We start from the raw sequence: 26,912 nt of genomic DNA on the forward strand, positions 1-26,912 counted from the left end.
TGGGACTGCAGACAGATGGGAGAAGCTGAACAATGTGTCACAAGACTAAGGCATAGGTTAAGTATGTGGACCTCACCCAAAGGGAAAGGCTGGGGTTAGAGGAGAAAGTACAGCTTCCTGTAGGGAAAAGAACAGGTGGTGTAGGCTGCTTCTAGAAGAGAAGAGAAGCAACCAAGATGCACAGAATGTGAAAGTTAAATCCCATTCATAAAAAAGAAACTACTCTGCCGTAGGTGTAGAACTGTGGCTCGGGTGTGCCACTCATGTGCACTTCTGAGTCATTTCTACAATTATGTCGATTTTCCAGATTGAATACAGTTTTCTCGGGCTAGACACTCAGAGTTTCCTAGACCAATGCTCCGTCCTTCTGACCAGGGCCCTGGTCTGGAGGTGCTGTAGCTAGCTGCAGAATTCCCTGTAACTGGAGTTTTCCTGTCCCACCACAATCCCACTGCCCTTCTCAGCCCCAAATAAACAAACTGATGCTACATTATTTATAAAATTGTTGGCCGATGGCTAGGGCTTCTTATTGGCTAGCTCTCTCTTAATTATTACCCATTTCTATAAATCTATGTATTTCCACATAGTCATGGCTTACTGGAGAATGCCTGGACCTTTTGCAGCTACATGGCATCCTTGGCAAGCTCTCTCTGACTACCTTTTCAGAATTCTCCTTGTCTCCCAGTCACACCTATTTTCCTGCCTCTATTGGCTATTTGCTAAACAGCGTTTTATTCATCAACCAATAAGAGAAACATAGATACAGAAGGATGTCCCCCATTAATTTTCTTATTCTTAGAAAGCTGCTTAACAAGTCTCTGTGTATCTGAACCCAAGGAGGTGTGTGTGGCAATGAGTATGGTGAATTTATGAGGAGTTAGATGATTAGCCAGTGTCACATTCTATATAAAGAATAGCAAACCACATCTCAGACAGGTCATTGGGATGTAAACCCTTGTTCTTTCTCATATGCCTAGATCCGCTAAGAAATAAACGCACAAATACATGTATGTGTATTCATAAGCACATACACCCAACACACAAAGACACATAAACACACATCTGTGTGTTATATGTGTGCAAGTGTGTATGTAATACTTTTTTTTTTTTTTTTTTTTTTTTTTTTTTTTGCTAAATTAAAGGTGACGTGTGGATCTAGACATCTCTAGGAAATTTAGTAGATACACTTTTTTCTACAATTGTATTGCCAACTGGCAGCCTTAATCTGAGAATGTAGGAACAGTGAATGTTCATCCTAGGACAGTAAACCTTCTGTTTTTCCCAAGAAAAGTACAAAGTGTGGTGCTAACCGGTACGCTGCCCACCAGGCTGACTCTTAAACATTCCTTTCTTTGTGTTTGACACAGCCCAGTTCAGCTGGACGACTTCGACTCTTACATCAAGGATATGGCAAAGGACTCGGACTACAAATTCTCTCTTCAGTTTGAGGTGAGTAATGAGGCATTTTCTCCCTTCTGTGATGGGTGTGGGTGTGGCATGGGGATGGCTGGGTGTGTAGTGGGGTCACCTCCCTGGAAACTGAGTGGAACATGTGATACATGGCTAAGCAAAGAAGGCTACTGGCCTCCAGTGGGCGGGAGGGAGGCGTTTAACTTCTGGGCCAGATCAAGGGGCCTCCGTGATTGGCTAGAAGACCAGAGCTCAGAGATCTCAAATGCTGGGAGGGAGGGAATAGGAGAGGGTTCAAGCTGAGCAGACAGGACGAGGAGATGCCATATTTGAATGATACAGCATGAAAAGTCAAGAGGAAGGAGGAGTTAAAACAAATGGACTTACCTTCCAGGGACTTTGATGTGTCTTCAGGTAACCAAAGACCAGGCAGATGGCAGGTGTTCACCCATGTCTCCTAGTTGTGTGACAGCTGAGGGCAGGGCACTCATTTAACTGAATTCCAAGCAACGCTGCTGAACATTCGGTTTTCTTTCTTTTGAAACCCTGGGGAGAGAGAGTTGTTCATGATTTGTGTAGACAGAGAAGGGTGCTGTGCAGACTCTCTTCCCTTGAAATCCACACTGAGAGTGAGATTGCCAGCACAAACAGTGGGCATCACATACCTGGGCTGTGTGTCTTGGACTAGTGTTTGCTCAGCCAGGGACTGCCTGGTTGCATTTCCTTTCTCCCAGACAGCCTCCACCAGTTCTCAAATCTACACAACCCACAATGTCCTCAGATTGAGGACATTTTCAGGGAAGTGTTGAGCTCCAATGACTGCTTTCTGTGTATATGCCTCACCTCCACATAAGTCTTTTCTCATATTCAGACTTTCTGGTGTTCTGTATTCATAATTACCTAGGAGGGGAGATGATTCTGGTTATAACAGCACCTCAGGAATATATTGGGATGACTGAATCAGCTGGGTCTGCCCAAACCTAGCAGCTGAAACAGGTATTTGTTCTGCTCATCCAAATGCTTATACACTTGAGTTCATTCCCAAACTGACATTGAAAGATCAAACATGCATTGAGAAATTGCATCATTTGTAATCATTATGCAAATTGAAGATGTAGGATTTACATATATTATCAATACCGCTATAAGTCATACAAGGAACTGTAACAGTTTCTGCTTCCCATTCTCTGAATAAGTTCCCTGTCACTCAGAATCTGATCTGGGAACAGTGGGAAAGACTGATTATTCTTCTGACAGAAGTATACATGTTTCCTTAAGGAGGCTGGGAACTTGAAGGCAGCAGCTTCATTTCTGAGGTTTCTGATAAGAGGATGTCTAAAGAATCCACTTCGGAGCTTGCAGGGGGGCCGTTGACAAGGCACTAAGTACCCCTTCCTTTCCCATTGACTCCTTGAGTTTGTGATTGACTGGAACACGGGTGAAGGTCCTCACACTCTTTGTTCAGATATATTGCTACAAAGTCATCCTAAACGTGTCAAATGAGAGGCGATCTTGCCTTTCTGACAGTGGCTCTGTCTTGGCAGATTTTATGTGTGCCTCAGGCTGGTTCCCTGGAGTTGTCACTGGAATGGACTGCCTCAGATGACTCTATCAGTGTTTAGGCACAGGGTCTCTGCTCTCAGCCTTGACTTTTCTCTCCCCTCATTCCTTCTCTCCCAGATATTATTTGACCCGTTTCCAAGGGCCTGTACTGAGCACCGTGGCCTTGCTCTGTGTTGTCCCTGATATGAATTGCGTCATGGTCTCCAGGTCCTTGTAGACTCCCCTGACCCACCCATCAGACTCCCATCAGTGCTGTATTCATTCCTTGAAGTGTGTGTGATGGATTGAATTGTGCCCTCCCACATCTGCTGAGGCTCTCACATCTCCCTACCACAGGATGACATCTAATTTTCAGACAGGACCATGATAGACGGAGATGGTTAAAATGGTCAAAACTTAAGTGGTCATACTATATACAGCTGTAGGTGAATGCCCATTAGAAGCCAAGGGAAGGGAATGAAATTCCCACCACAGCCATCACAGAGGGGATGTGGCCTTGCTAATACCCCAGTTTCATATTTGTGGACTCCAGAGCTATGAAACAATACATTTGTTTGATGTTACATCAACATATTTGTGGCATCTTATCCTGGCTGCCCTGGGGTGGGGGGATCCACATAGTACCACACTAGACAGCTTAGGCTAAGTGTTTTCATCCCCCTGGATGGTCCCCTGAAGATTAGCAAGCTCTGAGATTCTACGGTGCCATCAACTTGATGCAGATGGGACCTCGGCTCTTTCCCCTCCCTCTCCTGTGTCCTCCCCTGTGGACAAGCAGTCTATTGACCCAGATGACTGGGCTCTGACACCCAGTCTACTCCAAGTAAACGCAAAGTATTATCAGCTGTCGACAACGCAGCCAGCGCTAAGAGCAGACCACAGCTGCGCTCGTTTAGATGATGACAGTTTGTGTTCTCCCCATCTGTGCTGAGGGCCTAGGCTCATGGCCAGGGTTTGAAGGCGAGGCCCTTCGGAGATAACTAGCATAGGCAGGGTTGTGGAGCCCAGTGGGGAGATTAGTGCCTTTACTGTAAGGGAAGCCGGTGTGTTGCCCTCTCTCTTCCCCTGAGCCTCACATTGCTAAGGCACAGAAGTACACAGGGACTGACAGCTGATAAGACACGGGAGCACACAGGCTGACAGACAGCTGCTTAAAAGCCAGAGATGAACAATGAAATCTACACTGTTGGCACCTTGGTTTTTCAGGGCCCATGGCTGAAAAACAGTAACAACCTTTGATTAAAACCAAAACCCTGTGTTCAGTTATAGCAGCAGGCTCTCTCTCTCTCTCTCTCTCACACACACACACACACACACACACACACACACATACACATACAGATACAGACACACACTCATACACATTAACAATATACATACATACATACATACATACATACACATGCACAACACACACACACAGAGTACATACCCTTGTGCTTTGTTTCTATGGAGTTGGATGCTTCAACACTCTCTGGCCTAGTACAGACCACCACTGGCCTGGGTGGCAACATTTGGCCCCTAGCAAGTCATCACAGAATTCTTGGCTTAAAACAACAGATTTTTACCCTCCCAGTGTACCGGTCAGGAGCTGAAATGAGGAGTCATCTGGGCCACTCTCCCTCTGGAGGCTCCAGGGAGGACACTTCTTTACCTTGCTCAGGCCCTGGTGGTCCCAGATGTTCCTTGAGTGGCAGCTGCATCAAGCCAGACTCTGCTCCTATCTTTCCATGGCTTGTCACCTGGTAACCCCATAGTGATTTATCTCTGTAAGCTTTTACAAAAGGGTCACATTCATAGGTTCTAAGAGTGACACGCATCTTGGTGAACACCATTCAGCACTCTAGAATGGTCTACAATAAATAAAAACTGTGATAGACTATATTAAAAAGCAAAACAAAGCAAACAGAAATCCAAAAGAGTGATTTATGAGCTTCATCCCATAACCCCTACACTTATCCTAATGAAGATTTAAGCCTCTGGTGTTTCCACGTGGTTGGAGAGAAAATAACTACAGAGCTACCGAACTGGAAACTTGTTTGATTTTTCCACCCGGTGACAAGCTAAATTACAAAGCTTGCAAAGCAGCTTGAGTGTCCATGCAGCTCCTGCTCGGAAAACATTGCAACTTGGTCATTTACGTTTATGCTGCTCAGCCGGTCAAGCAGCTTTTATCAGCTTACTGCATTCACAGCTGGGAAGGTAATGCTGGATTATGGGTCTCTCAGTGAGTCAGCTTCCCCGTGCTGTCATTCTGCAGCCCCACGCTGTTCCTAAGATTCCTTTTGTAACTTTCCAGTGGCCTTTTAGTGTGTGTCTAAATTGGGGTGTGCAGGGGAGCTGAGGAGAGTTGTGTGACTCTGTCCACACAATGGCCAAGAAAGGAGTCATTATAGACCAAGGCAAGCAAAGCAAAAACAACACAACCACAACCATCATGGAGTATTTCACAATGCGTATCCGTAGGGCAACATCTACATTTGTTTAGTTTGACTATTCTATTTGATAGTACTAGAAGCCCGCAAACAATGCAGAAATTATAAGATGTATTTGGAGATAAGAAGATGGATGCTGAGGACATTTGAGCCACTTTTGAAAGACCTGCGGTTTATAAGAGGCACAAGAACTAAGGGAAGTACTTTGACAGGTTACCTCTTTTTTGACAAATTACCCTTTATGTTTTTTTTTTCCTAAAGAAAGACTACTTGTAAATATTTTAATTAATGGAAGGAAAAGTATCATTTATATAAGTTCATTATTATCCTAACTAACCTGAAAAAAAATAACACTGGTTTGAGTTGTTTTCCAAAACTAGAGGTATTTTGAGTCACACAAGAGTCATAAAGCAGGCCGCTGGAAACCCTTTAAACAAGAAACCTGCACATACTGGCAATTTTCTGCTTTAAGGGCACTGGTGTAAAGGTTTTGTCTGAAACTGAGGGAAGTTCTAAATTTGTGCTGAGGCACCAACTTGTCAGTTTATCTTTAAGAACAACTACCAGTTAGTCCAAAAAGCTTAGGAATGTGTAATCTTGAGAGCCCCCCCCCAAAAAAAACCCATGAAGCATCAACACAAAAGAGAAACCTGGGCCATTGAGGTTATTCCTTTCCTTTGATGGCAACCGTGCATGCCAGTGTGAGTTGATAGAGTCTGTAGCAAGGATGTACAACTCACTTGAAAGAGGCCCAAGGCCGAAAGCTTGATTCCTGAAGCGTGCACTTGGGGAAGGATGTGAGGAGCTCTCTGCTCCATCGCCTGGAATATCATCAGATGTCTCTCCCCTGAAAATCTCTCAGAGAGCTCCAAAAGTCCTTCTCCAGAGGAATGCTCTAGCTTTTGATTCCCTAAAGTAACAACTGAGCAGAGGCTTGAGATGTAAAGCTTGTGTGCCTCGCTGCACCCTTGGAACGGATTACATCAGTAAAGCGTGAGCGCTCCGGAGTTCAGGTCTGCAATGCCTGGATCAAGGCCTTGCAAGAGTGGTGGACGCACCTGCAATCACGGCACTCAGCAGGCAGAGACAAGGGATCTTCCCGGCAAGCTGGCTAGCTAGCCCAGTGGGCTGACTCAGGAAGAGATTCAGTCTTAGTAAGTGAAGCAGAGAACAATTGAGGAAGATACCAGGGTCAACCTTGGGCCTCCGCACACAGGCACACCCACAGACATGGCAACACACAAATACACATGCACGTGCAAAAAATACTTAACTCTTTAAACGTAGTAAAGCGTGTGGGAACTGGTCAGCTTATAGAATATAGTAACCCCAACACAGAGGCTCTCCAAAGCACACAATCACGAGACATTCAATCACGCAGATAAAACAATATACAAAATAAAAGCAATAAAAAAATATATCTTGAAAAACATTTCAGGATATTTCTAGACTTGCTGCTTCAGTTCTATACTGAAGAATCCCAGAAACTGCCATTCCAGTAGCCCATAGTGTGGACAGCTGGGTGACCTGGGACTATGCAAGCAAGCTCCTTGTTTCCTACAAAACACAGGGATAGCTCGCTGGAACCTCTCTTCCAGCCACATAATCTTTGAAACTGCGCTAGTTATCTGCTTATGTGCAAACGCACCCTGTGGGAAGGGACTCCCAGGACAGCCTCCGGGTCAGCCGATGTCACACTATTCTCCTTCCAGTCCAGGGCTTGCCTCAACACGGCCGACTCATCTTCATTTTTCAGGTTCCATCACCAGACATTTAATACTCTACTTTACAGCATGGAGATTGCTTCCTGCTCCTCCCCTCTCCAGCTTCTCCCTTTTTATTACTTCCTCAAGGCTTATTGTCGATGAGAAAAACGATACCCACATCTCCTCATGGAACAGGAAAAGTTTATGTAAACAACTTACGTGTGAGCTCCCTCTTCATCGTCAACCCGGACGGTGTTTCCTTTCCCAAGCTTCCCGTTCCATCTGCCACACAGACCTTGCTTCTCTGACTGATCTGGGAGAAGCTGGGGCTGTTTCTATATCAGACAACACTTCATTGCTACCATAACAACAAACAACCTTAACTGAGGGCTGCGATGCTTAGTTTTTATACTCATGGTGTGTGGTCTTACCGGGGCGCTTCTGCTTCAGGCTGTGGATCTCAACCAGGTTGTCCCCTCATCCTGAGATCAGCATCTTTCCTGGCCATGAGCTCGGTCTGGCTGGAGCTAGAAGGACAGGAGAACAAACCAGAAACACGTAGTGAACTTCCATTTCACCTGAGTTCCGCCGGCTCAGACTCATTGAGGAGAGCCAGCCCAGGAGAACGGAGTGAACAAGTACACTCTGCCCTTAAAATGAGCTGCTGTGGTATCAGCTAGCCAAGAGCAGGCTGTACTTTTGTACATGCGCGGAGTCTCCAAGGTGGAGAGTGAGCCGTCCCACCCAGGCTGCCTACAGAAACTCAAACCTACTCTCTCTTGTTTGCAGGAGCTGAAACTGATCGGCCTGGATATCCCGCACTTCGCCGCGGATCTTCCACTGAACCGATGCAAAAACCGCTACACAAACATCCTGCCATGTAAGCTGGCCAGTAGTCCTGATCCCAGTCCTGTCCTTTAAAGGTCAAAGCATTGCTACCGCAGCTTAATCAGTTTCACTAGTTCCGGGCCAGACTCAGGTGCATCTGAATTGCAGGACTACGGCTGCGATTTCCTGGGCCTGACTAGCGCATTGATCTTATTGGGTGGAGACAGATTGCACTACACTGCTTCCACATAAAATTGCATCTGAGCAGAAGGGACTAAGCATTTGAACCCTTTGGGGATGGATGGGGCTAAACTAAATTGGGATCAGATTATCTGTGCTGCTGTGAAATGTTTCCTGTGGATTCACTGAGAGGGGAAGGGACTAAGGCACAGCGCAGCATATGAACGCCTTCCTGTCACGCCTGGCGAGTGAAGTGAGTGGTTAGCATTGTGTAATAAAAAACAACAGTCAAGAGAGAGGCAACAGGAAGGATGCATATGACCTGTATGTTATAGTTATAGTGTTACAGTGCCTGTAATGTAGACTGACCTTCCAATTCTACTACCCTCAGGGCAGGCTAGGAAAGAAAGCAAGCATAGAAACTAAAAGGTCTACAGAGATGCCACTATACTTCATGCTTTCTCTAATAGACACATTCACTAAAATTCAATTAAGTTAGGAGTCAACAAAATAAGGTCACTTTAATACCAATACATCTAGGTCATTTAGAAACGTTTTTATTTTTTAAAAACTTTTCTTAAAATTTATTTTGATCATATTAGTTGTCCTCTCCCAACTCCTCCTACATCCTTCTCACCTCCCAACCTGCCCAACTTCATATATCCGCTTTATAGCTTTCTCTCTCACAAGCATGTGGACACGTACACAAGTACACACACACACACACACACACCAAAACAATCAACAAAGAAAGGAGGCAGAGAGGGCAAGTGGAGAGTAATGGGGAATAATGTGATCACAATATATGATACAGTTCAAAGCAATTTTCTTTAATATTTTTAATTAAATGATAATTATGGCATTTCTCTTTCCTTTCTGCCTTCCAACTTCTCCCGTGCCCTTTACTCCCTTTCAATTCGTGGTCTCTTTTGCTTTGAGCATTACTGTTACATACATAAATACAACCTGCTCAGGTTATTTGTGTGGCTTATGTGTAATCACTTCAGGGCTGACCACTTCGAACTGAATAAACAATTAGGGAGCTCATCCCTAGGGAAGACTGAGTCTCCCTTTCTCAGCAGCTGTTAGCTGCCTGTAGCTTTGTCTGGTGCTAGGGACTGTGAGATCCCCACCTTCTATAATAATGTGTCTATTTGTGTTGCCCTGCTTCGTGTCTTATTTAGGCATTCATATTCTTATGATATCACGAGTATAGCTCTCTGTCATTTCTAGGAACCTTAAACCTTAAAGATTAAATTCTATGTTCAGCAATAAAAAAATATAACGAATAGTATAATAGTAATAATTTCAAAAGGCATCTGGTTGTTCTGTTCTCTGGGTAGGGTAGTGGCTCTTTGAATTCCCTCGAGATGGGGATCATACATTTAAGCTACATCCTGTAGCTTTCCATATGGTCACACGGATATTTCAGTCCTTGCTTGAAACGCCTATCGATGCTTCTCACAGCGATGGAGGAGCTGAGTGGCTGGAGGCCAGTCCTGTGTTATCTACAGGACAAATCAAGTCTACAGAATGTCTCTAGTACAGCCCTGCAGTAGATTACCTCCTTCCTTGGGTTTCATTTAACTTGATATTTGATAGACTGTTGGGTTATTTTTCCTTCCATTCTGATTTTTTAATGTGTCTTTCCCCCTTGTTCTTCATAGATGACTTCAGCCGAGTGAGACTAGTCTCCATGAATGAAGAGGAAGGAGCAGACTACATTAATGCCAACTATATTCCTGTAAGTAGGAAAGGAAACTAGGCATCCAAATGCTCAGACTGCACAGACCAGGCAGTGAGAGGCCATAGCTGTGTGAGATGTAGAAGAGCAGCTGTCCCTATCCAACAACTGAGCCTGGGGAGCAGTGAGAATTCTCTCTTGTTCCTGTTCAGAGTACAGGTGGTTCTCAGCCTCGATGACAGCTCCCCCGCCCCCTGACACCATGGCCTTCTTTATGCAGTTCATGTTGCAGTGACCCCCAACCATAAAATTATTCTGTTGCTATTTCACAACTGTAATTTTGCTACTGTTCATACATCTTGTTGCAAACATCTGATGTATCTGATTTGCAGGCTATCTGACATGTGACCCCTGTGAAAGGGGTCTTGACCCATAGGTTGAGAAACACTGTATAATACAGGGGAAGGACTCACAGAACCCCATGAGAGACTAGCAGAGAAAAACGGGGGTTTTCCCTTGTGCTTAAACCTGGGAGCCCAGATTCAAAGAGCTACACCTGTGCGATTTGATTGGCTCCTATAACTCACCCCAAACTTAGTCACCCAACCCATACAATTCCTCTGGCTGCCTCTTTCATGCTAAGGAGGAGAAAATGTTATTTATGTAGGTGTGTGATCCTTTGCCAGCTTTGTCATCAGCAAAGCGTCAGCTGTCCTCACAGGTGTTGAACCACCAACTGCATTTGCCAGTGATGGTGGCTGGTGAAGTGTTGACCCTGTTGCTCATCTTTCAGGGGTACAACTCGCCGCAGGAGTATATCGCCACGCAGGGGCCACTGCCGGAAACCAGAAATGACTTCTGGAAGATGGTCCTACAGCAGAAGTCTCACATCATCGTCATGCTCACTCAGTGCAACGAGAAAAGGAGGGTGTGTGCCTGCCTGCTGTGTGCCTGTTGGCCGTACCTGCCCCTTTCACACCCCATTCAGGCTCTGGATGCCGTGTCCAGTCAGAGAGGCAACTGTACTAGCTTGGTTTTCACCCTCACCACACGGCTGCCTGTTCCTTCTGAAATGAGGGTTACTGCTGCCCCTCTGTGAGCTCATACTCCCTTCTACCCTGGCTTCTTTGTTTTTAAAAACCATATTCTTTTTGCCTCAGGTAAAATGCGACCACTACTGGCCATTCACAGAAGACCCCATCGCTTATGGAGACATCACCGTGGAGATGATCTCAGAGGAAGAGCAGGAAGACTGGGCCAGCAGACACTTCCGGATCAATTATGTAAGTTTTCAACAGCTTCTGGGAGGGTGGGTCTCCAGCCCTACACGCCCACCAGTACCCCACACATGGGCCTGGAGATCCGACCATGACAAGGTAAGATTGTGAATGCCTCGGGCTCTGTCACACAGCTACCTAGAGGAGACAAAGGATCTGACTCGGCACAGTTTCTCCCTATCTTTATCAAGTGTGTGCTCTGGATGAAATGTTGTCTTTGAAGGCCAGAGGAGGTCAAAGAAAAGTCTGCGTGGGTCCATCTCAAACCTGCACAGCAGGGAGGCATTCTTGTTATTTGCGCTAATCAGATAAGAGTGACGAGTGACAGCAAAAAATGTGAGGCACAGATGGATACATTTCAAATTAAACATCACAACCAACATTTGCTAGTCAGGGTTTTGTTCTGAGTTTCAATGTCATGATTTCATGTCTCTATTGAAGTTAGGCAGAGTTCCAGAAAGATCTGTTTCCTTGCCTTGCTTGCAAGTCTTTGAGGGCGATGGGGTCTGGCTAGGTTCTGGTGTTCACATCAGCCAAAGTTATCCCATTCGCTCCTGAGAGAAAAGCATTTCCGCTAGTGTGGTCTTCTTGGAATGAGCTGTGTGTTGAGAATAAAACTTAACTGGAGAGTCCTCTTGCCTTCCTCTTTCCTGCATAAAAAAACCAGCCCTTCCTAATGGCACTGAGCAGGAGAGTACATAAGGACTCCTGTGGACCAGCCAAATTCACCTACTGCCTGTTTTGTAAATCCCGCTGAGCTAAGTGTAACAAGCCTTTCTTTGGACTGCCAGGTCCCAAATAATGACATGGAGACTACTTATCAATTATGAAAACTTGGTCTTAGTTTAGGCTTGTTCCCAACTAGATCTTAAAATTTAACCCATTTATATTTATTTGTGTTCTGCCATATGGATCTTTAACTTCTCCTCGGTAACATATGGCCAACTTCCTCTGTATCCCACTGGCAAATCCCCTGCCTCTAAGATTCTTCCCAGAATCCCTATCTCTGCCTGGAAATCCCAAATATCCTCTCAAGCCTAGCTATTGTTCGTTTGCCAACTTATCAAACCAAACAGAAGGTGCCTTAGGCAGGTGAGGTAAAACAGAAACACATTTTCACATACTGCGATCAAATATCCCGTAACAGCTAAGAATCGCCTCTCTGCTTTCAAATGTTAGGCAGACTGGAGATACAGCCAAGCAGTCTAATGCCTGGATGGCACATGCAAACCCCTGCATCCGTCCTTCACAACAAGGAGTTGAAAGGACTGGGGAATGTTAGGTAATATTTCACGGCATTGGCCATTCATAGACTTAGTGGCACATACCAACCGCTCAGCACTTAGGAGGCAGAGGCAGAAGGACTGGGAGTATGAGGGTAGCTCTGACTATACAATAAGACCCAGATCTCAAAAAAAATTAAAGATTATTTCACATGAAATATTATATATCAATTATGTGAAATTCAAACTTCAGTGCTCATAGTGTTTTGTTGGATCACAGTTCACACTTATTTATGATGTATTTATTGTCTATGACTGCCATGGAAGCTACAAAGCTGCAATATCTAAAAATACTAAAATACCTACCGAGCCTTTTCCAGAAAATACACATGTAAACATGGGCTACCCATCTCAACAACAGAAGCACTCAGCTAACCAACCACTTTCTGGTGCTTAGAAGTAATAAGCCAGTTCTTATCTACCAGCTGTAAACAGTAGCTTTCTCTAGGGGTGAGCAAAAAAAAAAAAAAAAAATGAAATAAAATGCAAGCCACACCCCCAGTGTGTGTGTGACAGGCTGTTTAGTCCCTTCCCTCTTTTTGAATTGTCCAGCTCTTCCTTGTTCCCCAAGCAGACTACTCAATTGCTGTCACTAGCTTATGAAGCCTTCCCTGGCTCTGAGACTTTCAGCTCCTTCCTTCCTGCCTGCCTCAGAGTGTCCCCCCTCCCCCTCCCCCTCCCCCTCCAGCTAAGCACACTGCCACTACAGTTTTCTTCCTTTGCCTCTCCCCAGTCCTGCCCCCACCCCCACCTCCCCCCCCACCCCCTCCCTGGAATGAACAAATCTGAAGACGAGCTATTTCAAAACTAATAAAGCACTGTCCATGTCAATGGACTTTCCAGCAGTGGTGATATTTCACAACCTTAATGCCACTTAAGCTGAGCTTGCTTTCTGGGCTCTTCCAACAAGAAAGCCAGTGCAAATTGCTCAAGAGCAGAGAACAAATCTTGTCCCACGTTTGCATCTGGGAGCATGGGAAAAATACAGGGTACAATGTAGGGTCTGTTCTTGCCTGCTCCCTTTACGGGGAAGACTTACATAGATCATAGTGTGATCAATAATATGCCTCTTGTCCTTGGTCCTAAATGATGGCCCCATCTTTCAATGACATGCGAGTATTTCAACACCAGAAATAAAGCAGCCCACAGCAGCGTTTGCCTGTAAGGCGGTTCAGAGGGCAGCGGCATCTGGTGGCAGGGTGCCCTCTTTAGGCAGTAAGCTGGTAGAACCTGAACTGTACTAACCAAACGATCCCCCGCCCTTAACTTTTTGTTTCTATCTGCCCTTCGTTCTTTGCTCCACATGGAGATGTGTGAAGTTCCCAAGTACCTTCTCAACAAGATACTAATATATAAATGAGAATATCAGACTGGGATAGTTTAGCATAGCTGACTCAGATCAAACAAAAGGGTTTTCTCATTTGAACAAAGAAAATGACTGTAACGCCAGCTTGCTACTTCCCAGCACTTGGACATTGGTGTGAATTGAGTAAATATCAACAAGTTACTTATTCCCATGGGCTCAGAGCCTTACTATCAACTGAAAAGGCTGTGCCAGTTCCGTGGTCCTGTTTTGGAGCTGCGAGGAGACCGCTGGCCGCCTAGTGGCTTTCCTCATTTTACACACATGTGTACTTTTTATCTGATGACATATTCAGATTAGCTGTCCTAGAATATGAACACGGAAAGACAATATATGAAGATCAGTATGTGAACAGAGTTGGCATGTTTCGTGAGCCTTTCCTAATAAGCCAGGCTATCTGGTGACTGACTTGAAACACCTACAGTGTTGAATACTTGCCATTCTGCACAGTTTGCTATAGAAGGGTTACTCTGTTGACATATTCCTTGAAGACAACCATAAGGGAAGCCAGCAAGCATCTTCACAGCCAGAAGCAAGAGCCTCTGAGTGTTTCATGCTGCCTGTGAGTGGCATATGATCTTAGTTGCCAAAGAGACAGTGGGTATAGTTGAAGTGATGGCATTGTTACCTCTACAAATCTTATCATGTGTTTGTACCTGTTATTTATACAAAATTTACTTAGATAGATGCAAATTCTGCTTAAGACTGTTAGGTTTTGATTTTTGCAATTTGTTTCTCTTTGTTACCTGAATATAAACTTGAGCCCCCAATCTTCTAAAGTTTTGCTAGAATATGCTATCCAGAGTGGATTGTAGGGTCTTTGCAAGTTTGAGGGATGAACCAGATACTTGAGAAGAGCCTGATTTGGGAACCAGTCTCTCAGTTAACAAGGGAACAAATCATTCTCATGACTTACTGGAGACCAAGGGAAGTTTGATCTTGAAAGATCACTACTGATGGCTGTGTATCTAACTTAAAGCAAAGTAAGGTACCACGAACTCCAGTCAGGTCCCTTAAGAATGCTGGGATGTGAATGACAGAGTAGCGCTGGCCCATTCCACTATAGAGGTGGACTGTTGCACACTGCTGGTAGTCATGATCATGTAGGATGCTTTGGTGCATGAATGTGACGTTTGGGAATTTCCAGGAGAGTTCATTGGTGTCTGGGCGAGGGACTAGTGGCCCTGCTAGCATGGAATGTGACACATGGCGCTAGAAGAGAGCTCTAAGCAGGACAGCAAAAGCAGTTTCCAAAAATTCACTGGCCAGGCCTGGGGCAGCTTCTAAATAGCAGAGGCAGGTGTCAACCCAAGTCTACATATGCTCTTGTTTTTAGCCACTAGCTAGTAGATATGGGTTAACCTATCTCTCCATCTTCTGTGTCTTCGTACAATGACAATTAACCTTTCCCTTCTTGATTAGTACCATGCAGGTGCTCAGAGCTGGAAAGGGAAGGGCGACGAAAAGCAGGAGGAAAAGTAGTCGCATGTAGTCCCCTCTCAGTCTGCAATGGTGTGGACGAGGTGACTAACCTGTGGTTGTTGGCATTTCTCCCCTGCAGGCTGATGAGGCCCAGGACGTGATGCACTTTAACTACACGGCCTGGCCTGATCACGGTGTGCCTCCGGCAAACGCTGCTGAAAGCATCCTGCAGTTTGTCTACATGGTCCGACAGCAAGCCACCAAGAGCAAAGGGCCCATGATCATCCACTGCAGGTAACCTGCATCGGGCATCTCCTGCTGGTTCCCTTCTCTCTGATGTGACAAAAATGCCTGACAATATCTGCTCAGAAAGTTGCCTTAGTTCAAGGGTTCAGTCCATCTTGGTGGGACATCATGGTGGTAAGGGCTTAAGGAAACCACCACAGGCAGGAAGCAGACAGAGATGACTATTGGGGTGGCCAGCATTCTCCATCTTATTCAAGAATGGGCCACTGCTCATGCAATGTGCTGCTTGTCTTCAGGTCAGTTCTTTCCACCCCAGTCAAGCTGTCTAGAAACTTCCTCACAGGCATTCCAGGAGCTTGTCTCAACCTGTGGGTTGTGATCCCTTTGGGGGTTGAACAACCCTTCCACAGGGGTTGGATATCACATATCCAGCATGTCAGATACATTGCAATTCATAACAGTAGCAAAATTACAATTATGAAGCAGCGATGAAAATGATTTTAGGCTTGGAGGTCAGCACAGCATGAGCAACTGTATTAAAGGGTTTCTGCCCTAGCAAGGTTGAAAACAACTGTCCTAGGTGAATCTGGATGCTGTTGACAATATTAACCATCACACACACCATGGTTTTCTTTCTATAAAACCTCGATCAGATTTAGTCACGAATTATGATTATTTAAAATCTGAACTCAATGGTTTTACTGTATATACTGCTTACCTATCATATTAGTTTATAACTATAGTCTGTGGGAAATATTTCTAACTTGGTCTTTTGTGAGACGGAGTATTACTTTGAAGCCCAGTCTAGCCTTCAATTCACTTCTCCATCCCAGGCTAGTCTTAAACTTGTAGTCATTCTCTTGCTCAGCTTCCTGAGTGCTGGGACTATAGGCATGTTCAGCTTAAAATAATATAACCTATTATCCCAACTTTAAAAGCAAAAGAACATGAGAACAGAGGGATGCAATGATTTACAAAAGTTCTTTCAACTAGAGCAAACAAATTGAGATTCAAATCTAGACATATGGGTCTCCAAAGCCCAAGCACCATGTGACATCACCATCAAAATCCAGAGTGAACATAGCGCAATAAACAGTAGGTCAAATTTCACAAATCTCCTCATGGCTCAAAACAGTCTAAACAGACCAGAGAAAGCAGGGGGAAGGAAAACATAAAAGTATTTGGTATGTTGATAAACATGGTTGCACTTCAGCATTGTGTCTGGAATTTCAGAAGCTAAAGAAAAACGGGATGAATGGCTCCTAACATGGTTTTACATCATAGTTCACACTAATTCCCTATGGGAAGTATTGCCTCTAGAGTAACCCTTGTCTTCCCATGAGTGGACACAAAATTCACTCTCATGACAAGATGTTATAAAACTGTTGTGCAGACTCAAGGCTTTTGGATATATAGCAGAGGTAGAAGGAGGGTTGTGATGTTAGGGGAGGCATCAGCAACTACTCCATCATGAGCAGATACATCTCTAACATGGGCTCCAGTACTGTGTCTTTAGGAGCCATAATGTTGATGCTGTGGTGTGTGTGTGTTCTGCTGTTGTATATAAGTTTGTGTTCATTATGTGTGTGCATTGTGTATGTGCATGTATGTGTGTACATTTTATGTGTGTGTTATGTGTGCATGGATGTATAAATGCATTATGTATGTGCATGTGTACGTGCATGTTTGCATGTGTATTGTGTGTGTGTGTGTGTGTGTGTTGTATTGTATATTGTGTGTATGTGTGTGCACTGTGTGTGTGAACATTCAGGATCAGCAATGCTGGAGAGCTGCTGAGTTGCTGTTGGAGGGGGGGCAAAGTTTTTCTCATCTGCCCACCATAGACTGTCACGTTCCAAAGCAGGTAGCTGAAAATGAGATTCTTCGCAAAACACTTCTCTGAGAATAAAGCTGCTTGCAGCTGTGGGGTCAAACACATACACTCCTTTCACAGTTGCCAGGAGGTGCTGCTCTCCGTGGGACTTGACACACAGGGCACACTTAGTGGAAGACCATTTTGTCTGAGAAGCCCCGGGAGAGAAGAATTATCTAATAAATAATAATAATAGTAATAATAATAATAATAGCAAATTGAGCTCCGAACTCAAGGCTTTTAGTTTTGGATTTTTCCTCCAGCAAATTCCACACGTTAATTGGCTTCGACTCTCTCTTTGCCCAAAATGTGAGTGTAATTTAGAATTTGGAAGCCTCGGCTCTCCGGGTGATGCCATGCAGAGGAGGAGCTTATGGCAACATGAGGCCCCATCTAGCCACATTCTGAGCACTGGGATCCAGGGACTGAGTGACAAGGGCTTCAAGTGTTAGCTTTGAGTTTAAAGCAGTTATGTAAAGAATCGCTGGGATAGTCATTCAGATTCCTGGGTGAGCAATAGAGTACAGTCTGAGATGGTGCCCTGGCTGTGTACAAAGGTCTGAGACCCCAGAGCTGGAGATACGGGGTGGGCTTCTCAACTAACCCTGTGAGCTGGCTTCCAGGAATGACACGTAAGGCTACCCCTGAGGTGGAAGGCTGTTAACGTGCATCCCTACCTTTACGGGAAGGAGGCCTATCTCATCAGAGTGAGGGTTCAAGGTAGTGTCTTTACTTTCCTCCAAATACAGAGGACGCAGAGCAGAAGGGGTGTACACCCTTACCCCTCTAGGACAGAAACAGTGGTGGCCAAAAATATGACACCCAAGCAACATTGACAAGTCCTTCATTGTCCCCGCTTGGTTAAACGGGAGGCACTGTGGGAGGGCAGTTTTCTAGATGTTTCCAATTGGTTTCCAACAGTACAGAAGCCTTCTATAGCTCACGCACCATCTGAACCTTCTTTTTGCAGTGCTGGTGTGGGGCGAACAGGAACCTTCATTGCCCTGGACAGGCTCTTGCAGCACATTCGAGATCATGAATTTGTGGACATCTTAGGACTGGTGTCAGAAATGAGGTCCTACCGGATGTCAATGGTCCAGACAGAGGTAGGAACTGAAGCAAATGTGTATGCTTAAATCTGCTCTTGACTAACAGCACCCATAATCTACAACCTGTTTTAATGGAGTTCTCCCAGTGATTTCACATCTGTCGTTTCCATTTCCTTGCTGTGTGTGTTTCAAACTACCCCAGTACGAGATAAATAGGTGTTAGCCTCTTAGGACACAGGGACTACACTTGTTCCGGCTTCATCTGCCTTTTAGGGATATGGAGCCTGGAGATGTCTCTGCAATGGGGTAGAAACCCTGGTGAGCAGTGTGGGAGCTCACTGAAGGTCGCAGTCCATCTGGATAAGTGCCACCAAAGGGAGACTGTAGGGCACATACGATTGATTTATACTTGAGACAACAGGCTGGTCCATAGTGTCGTCATTTTTTTTTCCTCCATGTGACTCCGTTTCCATTCCCTTCAGATGATAACTCTTGGCTGTATTTATGCTACTCTGTCTCTCTTGGATTTAAGGTTTGCCATTCCCTTAAATCAATGAATGGGTGGCGCAGCCCAGAATTCCCCTGTGTTATTGACCAGGGTTCCCTCTGCCTCCTGCCTCCTCCCAAGTCCTTCCTTCTCTTGAAGCCTACTCAGCCTAGAAAGACAGTTCCAGGCAGCAGTACGCTGCCCACCAGCAACAGAATGTATGCAAAAGCCAAGTACAGTGGCTTCTTTATAATCCAAATCACTGATCTACAAGGTTATACTCTGGCCTCAAGGGCACAATAGAGCATTTCCTGGAGGAGCATGTGGGAGGAAAAAGCTTGTGGAGCAGAACAAGGTCAATCAAGCCTGACCTCTCTCTTACTGGACGTTTCTTTTAATGGCTTTTCTTCCTCCTGCAGCTTCTACCAAGCGCCACTAGATGGCAGAATAACTCAACTAGCCTGGAGGGTAATAGCAGCAAACTGCCAACGTTGACTTTCTTATTCTTGTTTACTTTTCTTCCCCCCTCTTTCCAGATCTGTCTGGGCAAGGATTGCCAGAGCTATTTGAATGTATCTGCTGCACACAGGTCACAGTAGTTTGGAGTCAGTGGCCCACTAACAATCAGACATCTTAAAGACAATTAGGAAGCAGATGCTGGGCAGGATCGTGTCCCTTTCAGAGAAGCTTCTTCTTAGAATAGATGGCAACTCACAACTGGTCAGGTTGCAGGAGACGACTGCTGAGTGACCAGCCCTAAGAGGGAAGTCTATGTCACACCGCATCCTCCAGGGGCTCAGGGATCCTCTTCAAAGAGGTCACAGAAAGATAGCAAGAGCTAGAGGCAGTCGATAAAAGGAGACATTGCCTTCTGCACGCAGCAGAGCAGTCCCAGCTACGCCCAAGGCGTGCTCCAAACCTGTGCAAGGTGCCAGCGTGGAGCGGGAGATGGGCAAGGGGATGCTGTTGACAACCAGTAGGTGACTTTGGGGAGAGGCAGTCAGTTTTCCACAGAGCTGCAGGGCCTGGGAAGCTACCCACAACCCAGTAGATGTCCCACGCCCATGCACAGGCAGGGCACATGCAGTAGGTGGGTTTGAATGAAACACAGCACATGAAGTCGGAAAAGGGAGGAGTGGAAGATAAGGGAAGGGAGGGCATGGGGGCTGGATCTGAGCCCATAAACACCCACATATGCAGTAAAAATTACCTCCATTATATTACATGTAATAGGCACTCTGCACGACATATTCCTCTATGATATGTGTAAATCCCGAGACTTCAAAAGACATTTTATTTTAAGCATCTTGCTTGATGAATTATCTGACGTACTTCCTCAATTTATACCTCTTTTAACTTTATAGATGCGGATTACAGAGTGTTCACCTTTGATGATTTTTCACAACCACAGGAGCTTCGCCCATCTTTAAAAGCTGCCTTTGTACACATGGACGTTCCTGCTCACTCCCTCTCCACTATTTGTCTTCAGGGCTGACAATTACAGAAGCCAAACCAACGGGGGGGGGGGCCCTTCCTACACAGCTAGGGAAATGCTTTGTTTTCTCTCTTATTTTTGGCCCTGGTTTTCGTTGTCTGGCTTGCTTCTTTACAGCCGCATTTCTGGTTGACATCTACGTGAAAAACAGTTGTTTGAAAGTCTGCTGTTCCTTTCCAGGAACTCTCTGGGAGATTCGGAGTAATGCAAGGGGCCCAGGTCTCTGGGCTCCCCGCCTTCCCAACTCCTGCATCTTTCCCCGATGGACACCTTCCACTGTTTATTTGTGCCCGTTTTATCGGTTATATCTAGAACATCTAGCTCCTTTACCTTTTTCCCCCCCTTGTTTCTCTGTTCTTCCTGGTCCAGCCTGTATTTTCCAATCCAAGTTGATTTATCTCACATTGTCCTCCAGCCCACTCACATTCAGATCCTGCTGCCTGCTAATTTACTTGGTTAATAAGTAAAGAACAAAGAACAAAATGATTTTTCTTGCACATGTCAGTCAAGTACACCAATCAAGAGGACAAAAATCCGTCTCCAGCCGAGAGCTGGTCTCTCTGTACGTGACCAACCCAGGAACTGAATAGCACATTTCTTCTGGTCTTTGGTTGTTCATTCCCCATCCTTCCCTGTACTGCCTCCCTCCTTGATTCCATCACACCATGCTGTCTCCAGGAATGGCAAAAGTGACTAATTCAGGTAGCCATGTCCTTGGGGTCTCTCTCTGGAGATCAGCCCACTTGGTCCTGACAATTTTCATTTGATTAGCACATCTTAGGGCTTCTCCATCCTTGTGGGAGATGAAAACAGAGCCAGAGCCTCAGCTTTAGGACCTCACAAGACATGTCACCTCTGCAGGCTCTCACTTCTCATCTCTAAGGTGTGACTGACAATTCTCATGCACTGTCATAAAGAATATTGAGATGATGTGGGACCTACAGATGGCTGGGACGCCTCCTTCCTCCCCTCGTGTTCTATTCTATTCTTAGCATACATTTCATTTGTTTTTCTTCCAATTGCCTCTCTGGAGGTCATCTAGGGTCTTGCTTTGAGCAGATTGTCCTCACTATGGGCAGCCTGGCTTTCTCCAGCTCTTAGGGATTTGTCCATAAATAGTCTTTTACTTACTTTTTTTCCTGTGTGTTATGGTTTTGTCATTGTTCTCATTATTTTTGCTCCGTTTGGAATTCTGGGTGTTTTTTTTTATTAGTATGTACTAATTACGCATAATAATTAGATGAATGCTACATGGTGATGAGTTTCATCATGGCATTTGTAGATATGTTCCTAATGGATTCTGATCACATTCACCTACACCCATTGCGGTCTTGCCCACTCCCATTGGGCCCCTCCCCTTCCTGGCTGTCTTCCTTGTACTTTCAAATCTTTGTGTGTGGGTGTGACCCAATGAGTCTAATTAGAGTGTGTTTAAGATCATGGATGAGGAATTATTTACAGGACCACAGGCAACTTAGCCGTGGCTGCGCCACTGAGGAAAATGTGTTATATTGGCTTTTATTTTCGACACAAAGTTGGGCCAGTGGGCAGCCTTGGACTGGGAGTCCAGACCAGAGCCCTGTCTATTCCCAGTCTCCACAGGACACCACAAATAATGGAGTGATGTGTGAGGGCCACTGTGGGTGGTGGCTCAGCGTAGTGAGGTGTTATCATGACATCGGGGAATGTGGTTTCTCCAAAGCTTATTCAGAACACAGAGGTGAGGCTCCAACCTGCAGGGGCTTCAAGCATTTGCTTTTATCCTCTGTGTTGTTGTCAAGATGGCCTGTGGCCATCTTGGCTGCACTTTGTCTAGGAGTAATGTTTAATCGTACTACTTACAATGAGACAGTTGGAGTAAGGAAGGCGAAAACCCAGGAAATTAACCCATTTCATGGCACACAGATAACTAACCTTAATGTCTAGGGGATTTTATCTTAGCTTTCAGTCATGTACAGCTACCCATTTGTGCTCATGTATTATATACATATACATGCATTTCTTCTGCACTGAATTTTCACATAGCACATTAATATACATACATTCGCATATATCGCAAACTATCCAAAGCTCTTGAATTCCATTTTAAAGACCAGTGCTTCTTTAGATTGCTTTCTTATTTATAGAACATTAAGCTTTATTTCCCTATTTCCCATCATCACCTGCGTCTGCTTATAAAGGACATAATGTATTGAGCATGAACTTTGGCTTTTGCCACTTTGTACAATTATCTGTGTCCACATCATTTACTGATTTTACCTCTCCGACAATAAGAAATGGTAACTGCCTTAATAAGCTCAAAATTACCACTGAGTGTTCTTTTCCCCTTCTGTAGCTGTGCTGTTCATAGATACGACAACCATTTTAATTTTCATTATTTTTTTCCCTACTTGGAGTTTACTTCTTGAGACACAGTCTCGTTGTGCAGCCTAGGCTGACATGCAGCTCTTGTTCGTCCTGCCTAAGCCTTCTTCCCTTTTGCTGACATGTGTAGATGGAGTTTCTGTCCCACATGGTAGGTATCACAGCCAATTAGTTCCAAATAAACACACAGAGACATATATTAATTATAAACTGGCCAATGGTACAGGCATCTTACTGGCTAACTCTCTCTTAATTATTAACCTGTAACTATTATTTCTACGTGGCCTTATCTTACTGGAGAAGGCTCCAGAATGTCACTCATTTCAGTGGCTACAAGGCATCTCTCCCTTGACCAACCTCTTTCTGCGTCCTCTCCCCAGAATTCTCCTTGTCTCATAGCTCCGCCTATATTTCCTGCCTGGCTCCTGGCCAATCAGTGTTTTATTCATCAACCAGTAAAAGAAACATATATACAGAAGGACATTCCCCAGGAGAGATGCCTGGCATGTGCCACGCCGTAACTATTTGGCCGCTATTTATATATGTCTACTTGCTTCAAAAATCACTTGATAAACAAAAACTGCTACAAATTAGGACAAAAAGACACTTTCTACCTCCCAGGGATGTTTTGTTTAGCCTATTTGTTTGTAGATGTTCCTGGTTTGGAAGACCTTCCAACAAAAACTAACTCTTTGGTGCTATGGAGTAACTGAAAGCATCTGCCTTCCAATATGCTTCTCCCTTTTACCATTTTTAATATACAGAAGCTGGTAGTTTGTATCTATATTTTTTTCTATTGCTTATAATTTTAGGATCTCCTTTTCTAAAATAACCAGAAAGGAATTAACTCATCGTTCCATTTTCATTGTTTAATTTAGACTAGATTCTAGAGTTCATGTCAATGTATAATGAGATAAGAATTCTTTAGCTTCCAAAATCCATCATAGTTGCCCATCGTTGTGCGGTGATGCTCTACACCACACAGCAACTTTGCCTTAGAAAGCTGGGGCTGGGTACCTGAAATTTGCTGGGAGAGCCGTTCTGGAAATGTTATCATCACCAGAAGGAAAATGGCTACCATGTGAGGTGACACCTATTCAGTGACCTGACTGGTAACCATCTCACAATGTGTGTCAGATTGCCACATTTTATACCTTAGCCATACATTACTTGCCATAGCTCAATAAAGATAGGAAAATCACATGAAAGACATTCTGCTGCATGGGGTATCAGAGGACATGGCCCAGTGGATACAGGGCTTCCTGTACACACATCAGGACTTGAGTTTGGATTCCCAGAAGCCACATTAAAAGCAAGGCATCTGGGCAGTAGCCTATATTCCTAGTGCCAGGAAGCAGAGACAGGAAGATGCTTGGTGCTTGCTTGCTGGCTGGTCTTGTCAGCCAGGTGGAGAATGATAGAGGAAGATGTTTGATGTTGACTTCTGACCTCCACACACATGTTTACATGCATGCACACATGTGGATATGTACAGAGGCATGAGCACGCGCACACACACACACACACACACACACACACAGACACAGACACATAGAGAAATGATGTTCTAGGATCTACCAATAATAAAATGCCTTTAAAGTCCAGGCCCTTGGGCTTTCAAGCTATTAAGTTGTCTCTGTAAGCACATGAAAGTGGTTTCCTTTTGCACCAGATGCTGCCTATCACCTGGTATGGGCACCTCCTATTCACACTCTCTCCACTCTGAGGCCTGGCTCTGTTGTCTGTCCTAGGAGCAGTACATCTTTATCCATCAGTGTGTCCAGCTGATGTGGCTGAGGAAGAAGCAACAGTTTTGCATCAGTGACGTCATCTACGAGAACGTCAGCAACTCCTAGTTCTGAATCTGGAGCCGTAAGTAAAGAAGCAGCTCTTATCATAAAGGGACTTGTGTAGATGCTAGAGACATTCTTAATGTAAAGGGACTGGTGGAGACTCTGAGGTTATGGCAGCCTTTCTGTCTGACTCTGAAGCATACAGGAGTGGCCATGGGGAGTCACAAATACCCATTGCATATTCTGTGTCACACATAGTTGACTTGAAACTTCAATGCCCTCTTGGGGGGGGGGTCAAACAACAGAGAAAACCTCTACAATCCATGGTTATTTTCCCCTCTGCCCAGAACCTTTAATCATTCTAGTATTAGATTTCTCTCTGCCACTTAGAGACACTGCCTTCCAGCTTGACGCAGACAACTGTACAAATGTTGTGTTGATTACAAGAGTTATAAGCTGGAGTGGAGACCCCCCCAAAAGAGTTTGAAGTGGACTGGATTACACCCCAAAACAAAAACAAGATTGACCACAGAGCCTCAGGATTATGGGTTCTGAAAATCCCTCGACTTCCCTTACTGTGTGAGCAGCTATTTGGGAGGGTCAATGAAACATTACTGACTTGTTCAGTGGTGTGAACTCACATTTTGACCTCAAGCTCTGATCTGGAGATTTGAGAGATCTTGGCTGAAGTAACAATCAGTAAGCCTCCATATTTATCCCTTAATGGAGCAGTATTTCTGACTATAGAAGGGCACAGGAGCTGTTGATAGAGTGAGGGGTTAGTAGCATATCATTGGAGAAATACAGAGTGATCAGAAACATATGCTTTTTAACTATGTAAAGCACCATCATGGTACCTCTATGTCCGCCAAGACAAATCCAGAGCATCATGGGCCCCCTGGAAGGATGACATCTGAGAAACCTTAAGAGACAGATATAAGTGGAGAGAAAGTATTCAGAGACCCAGAAAGGACAAGTCACAGAAGCACACACAGATAAATCCAGGGACAGAGAGTAATGAGAACCAGAGGTGGTACTGGGAGGAGGTTATTAAAACATCAAGATGCTAACCATCTTTCTGTCATTCACAGGTGAGGACATGACTTCTACCCATGCTCCCTTGCTTCCAGAGTTTTTGGAGGGGCCCTTTAGCTAAATCAAGTCCCTGTTGTGTAGTACGTGGCCAAGGAGGTGATTTATCTCCTAGAACCAAGACTTAGCCTTAAGGAGCTCATGGTATCTTTTGGAGTCTTCACTTCTGGACATTTGATGGACCAAATTCATTAGGATTCCAGAAAGATCAAAGTGCTCCACAAAGGGCAGGAAGCGAATATGTCCTGACACTTCAGTTGGCCCCTTGCTGCTTGGGCTGGGCTGATTTTTTTTTTAAGTGCAATAATTTTTGTATAATTGTGATTTTATCAGAACATTGAATTGTTATCTGCCCACACCATTTATCAATGCCATCGCCCTGGAAAGAAGCAACATTATTACAGAGTTATACCTCACTATTGAAGAGGCATGGCCACACAGGAAGAAGTGATAAGTCTACTTCAAAGATAGCGGGCGAGTATGACCCAGGCTCCATCCTTGAAGCTACGGGATCAGGAATGGGTAGGGCAGAGGGGAAAGAGAGGTCTGCCCACACACTCAGCCAGCTTATCTTTTCCTATTTCAAATATGAAAACCTCTGTTTCGAAGTAGAGTAGGAAAAATTATTTGTCTGACTTGTTGTAGTTCCCGGCGGGTTTCTTCCCTGGCCCTTTTGAACTAACGTCACGGTCCTTTTTGAACAGCCGGAGCTGATTCAGCAGTTTTGAATCTGCCGTCTGAGCAATCTTGGTGCCTAGCCTTTGCATTTGCTTTTCTGTCGACCTGTGTATACAAGAGCAGTTCCTCCAAGAGCTATCGGCTGTAAAAATGCACTTTCTTTCCATACCCAGAAGAACTGGGAATTCAGGAGTTATGACAAGGAACTCAGCATGCTAGGACAGTTATCATCGGACACCACCCCTTCAGAATATTGTTGAGCGAGCATCTGTATGGATTCCGACAGAAGGTTCTCTTGGTTTCTTTTCATTTCTGTCGTCACATTCATTTTACTTGTGTAGCTAGTGGCATATTATTCTTTGGATTTTGTATGATTAAAGTACATGATTGTGTGTTGTGACCATGAACGTTGTCAAAATGAACACCAATGGTGTGAGGCTATTACTTTGTGTCACTTCCTAAGAATAGAAGAGGCAATGTTCTGGGTCACTGGTTCTCAACCTGTGAGTCTTGACCCATTTGGGGGTCAAACAGCCCCTTCACAGGGGTTGCATATCAGATTCCTGTATATCAGATATTTACATTACAATTCGTGACAGTGGCTCTCTACAGTTATAAAGTAGCAATGAAATAATTTTGTGGTTGGGGTCACACAACGTGAGGAACTGTATTAAAGGGCTATAG

General features: G+C 44.7%; 1 protein-coding gene across 1 annotated transcript in view; it reads left to right on the top strand.

Moving 5' to 3' along the window:
• The window catches only part of Ptpro (protein tyrosine phosphatase receptor type O), a 195,893-nt gene extending 169,243 nt beyond the window's left edge, over positions 1-26,650 (top strand). The window contains exons 19-27 of the mRNA XM_051173061.1: positions 1,368-1,449; positions 7,904-7,994; positions 9,790-9,866; positions 10,600-10,734; positions 10,967-11,089; positions 15,291-15,445; positions 18,241-18,376; positions 24,417-24,537; positions 25,550-26,650. Of these exons, the coding sequence (XP_051029018.1) occupies positions 1,368-1,449; positions 7,904-7,994; positions 9,790-9,866; positions 10,600-10,734; positions 10,967-11,089; positions 15,291-15,445; positions 18,241-18,376; positions 24,417-24,521 (904 nt within the window). The 3' untranslated portion in view covers positions 24,522-24,537; positions 25,550-26,650. The remainder of the gene's footprint in view (positions 1-1,367; positions 1,450-7,903; positions 7,995-9,789; positions 9,867-10,599; positions 10,735-10,966; positions 11,090-15,290; positions 15,446-18,240; positions 18,377-24,416; positions 24,538-25,549) is intronic.
• The last annotated feature ends 262 nt before the right edge of the window (positions 26,651-26,912 follow it).

Source organism: Phodopus roborovskii, unplaced genomic scaffold (assembly GCF_943737965.1).
Source record: "Phodopus roborovskii unplaced genomic scaffold, PHOROB, whole genome shotgun sequence".
Taxonomy (NCBI): domain Eukaryota; kingdom Metazoa; phylum Chordata; class Mammalia; order Rodentia; family Cricetidae; genus Phodopus; species Phodopus roborovskii.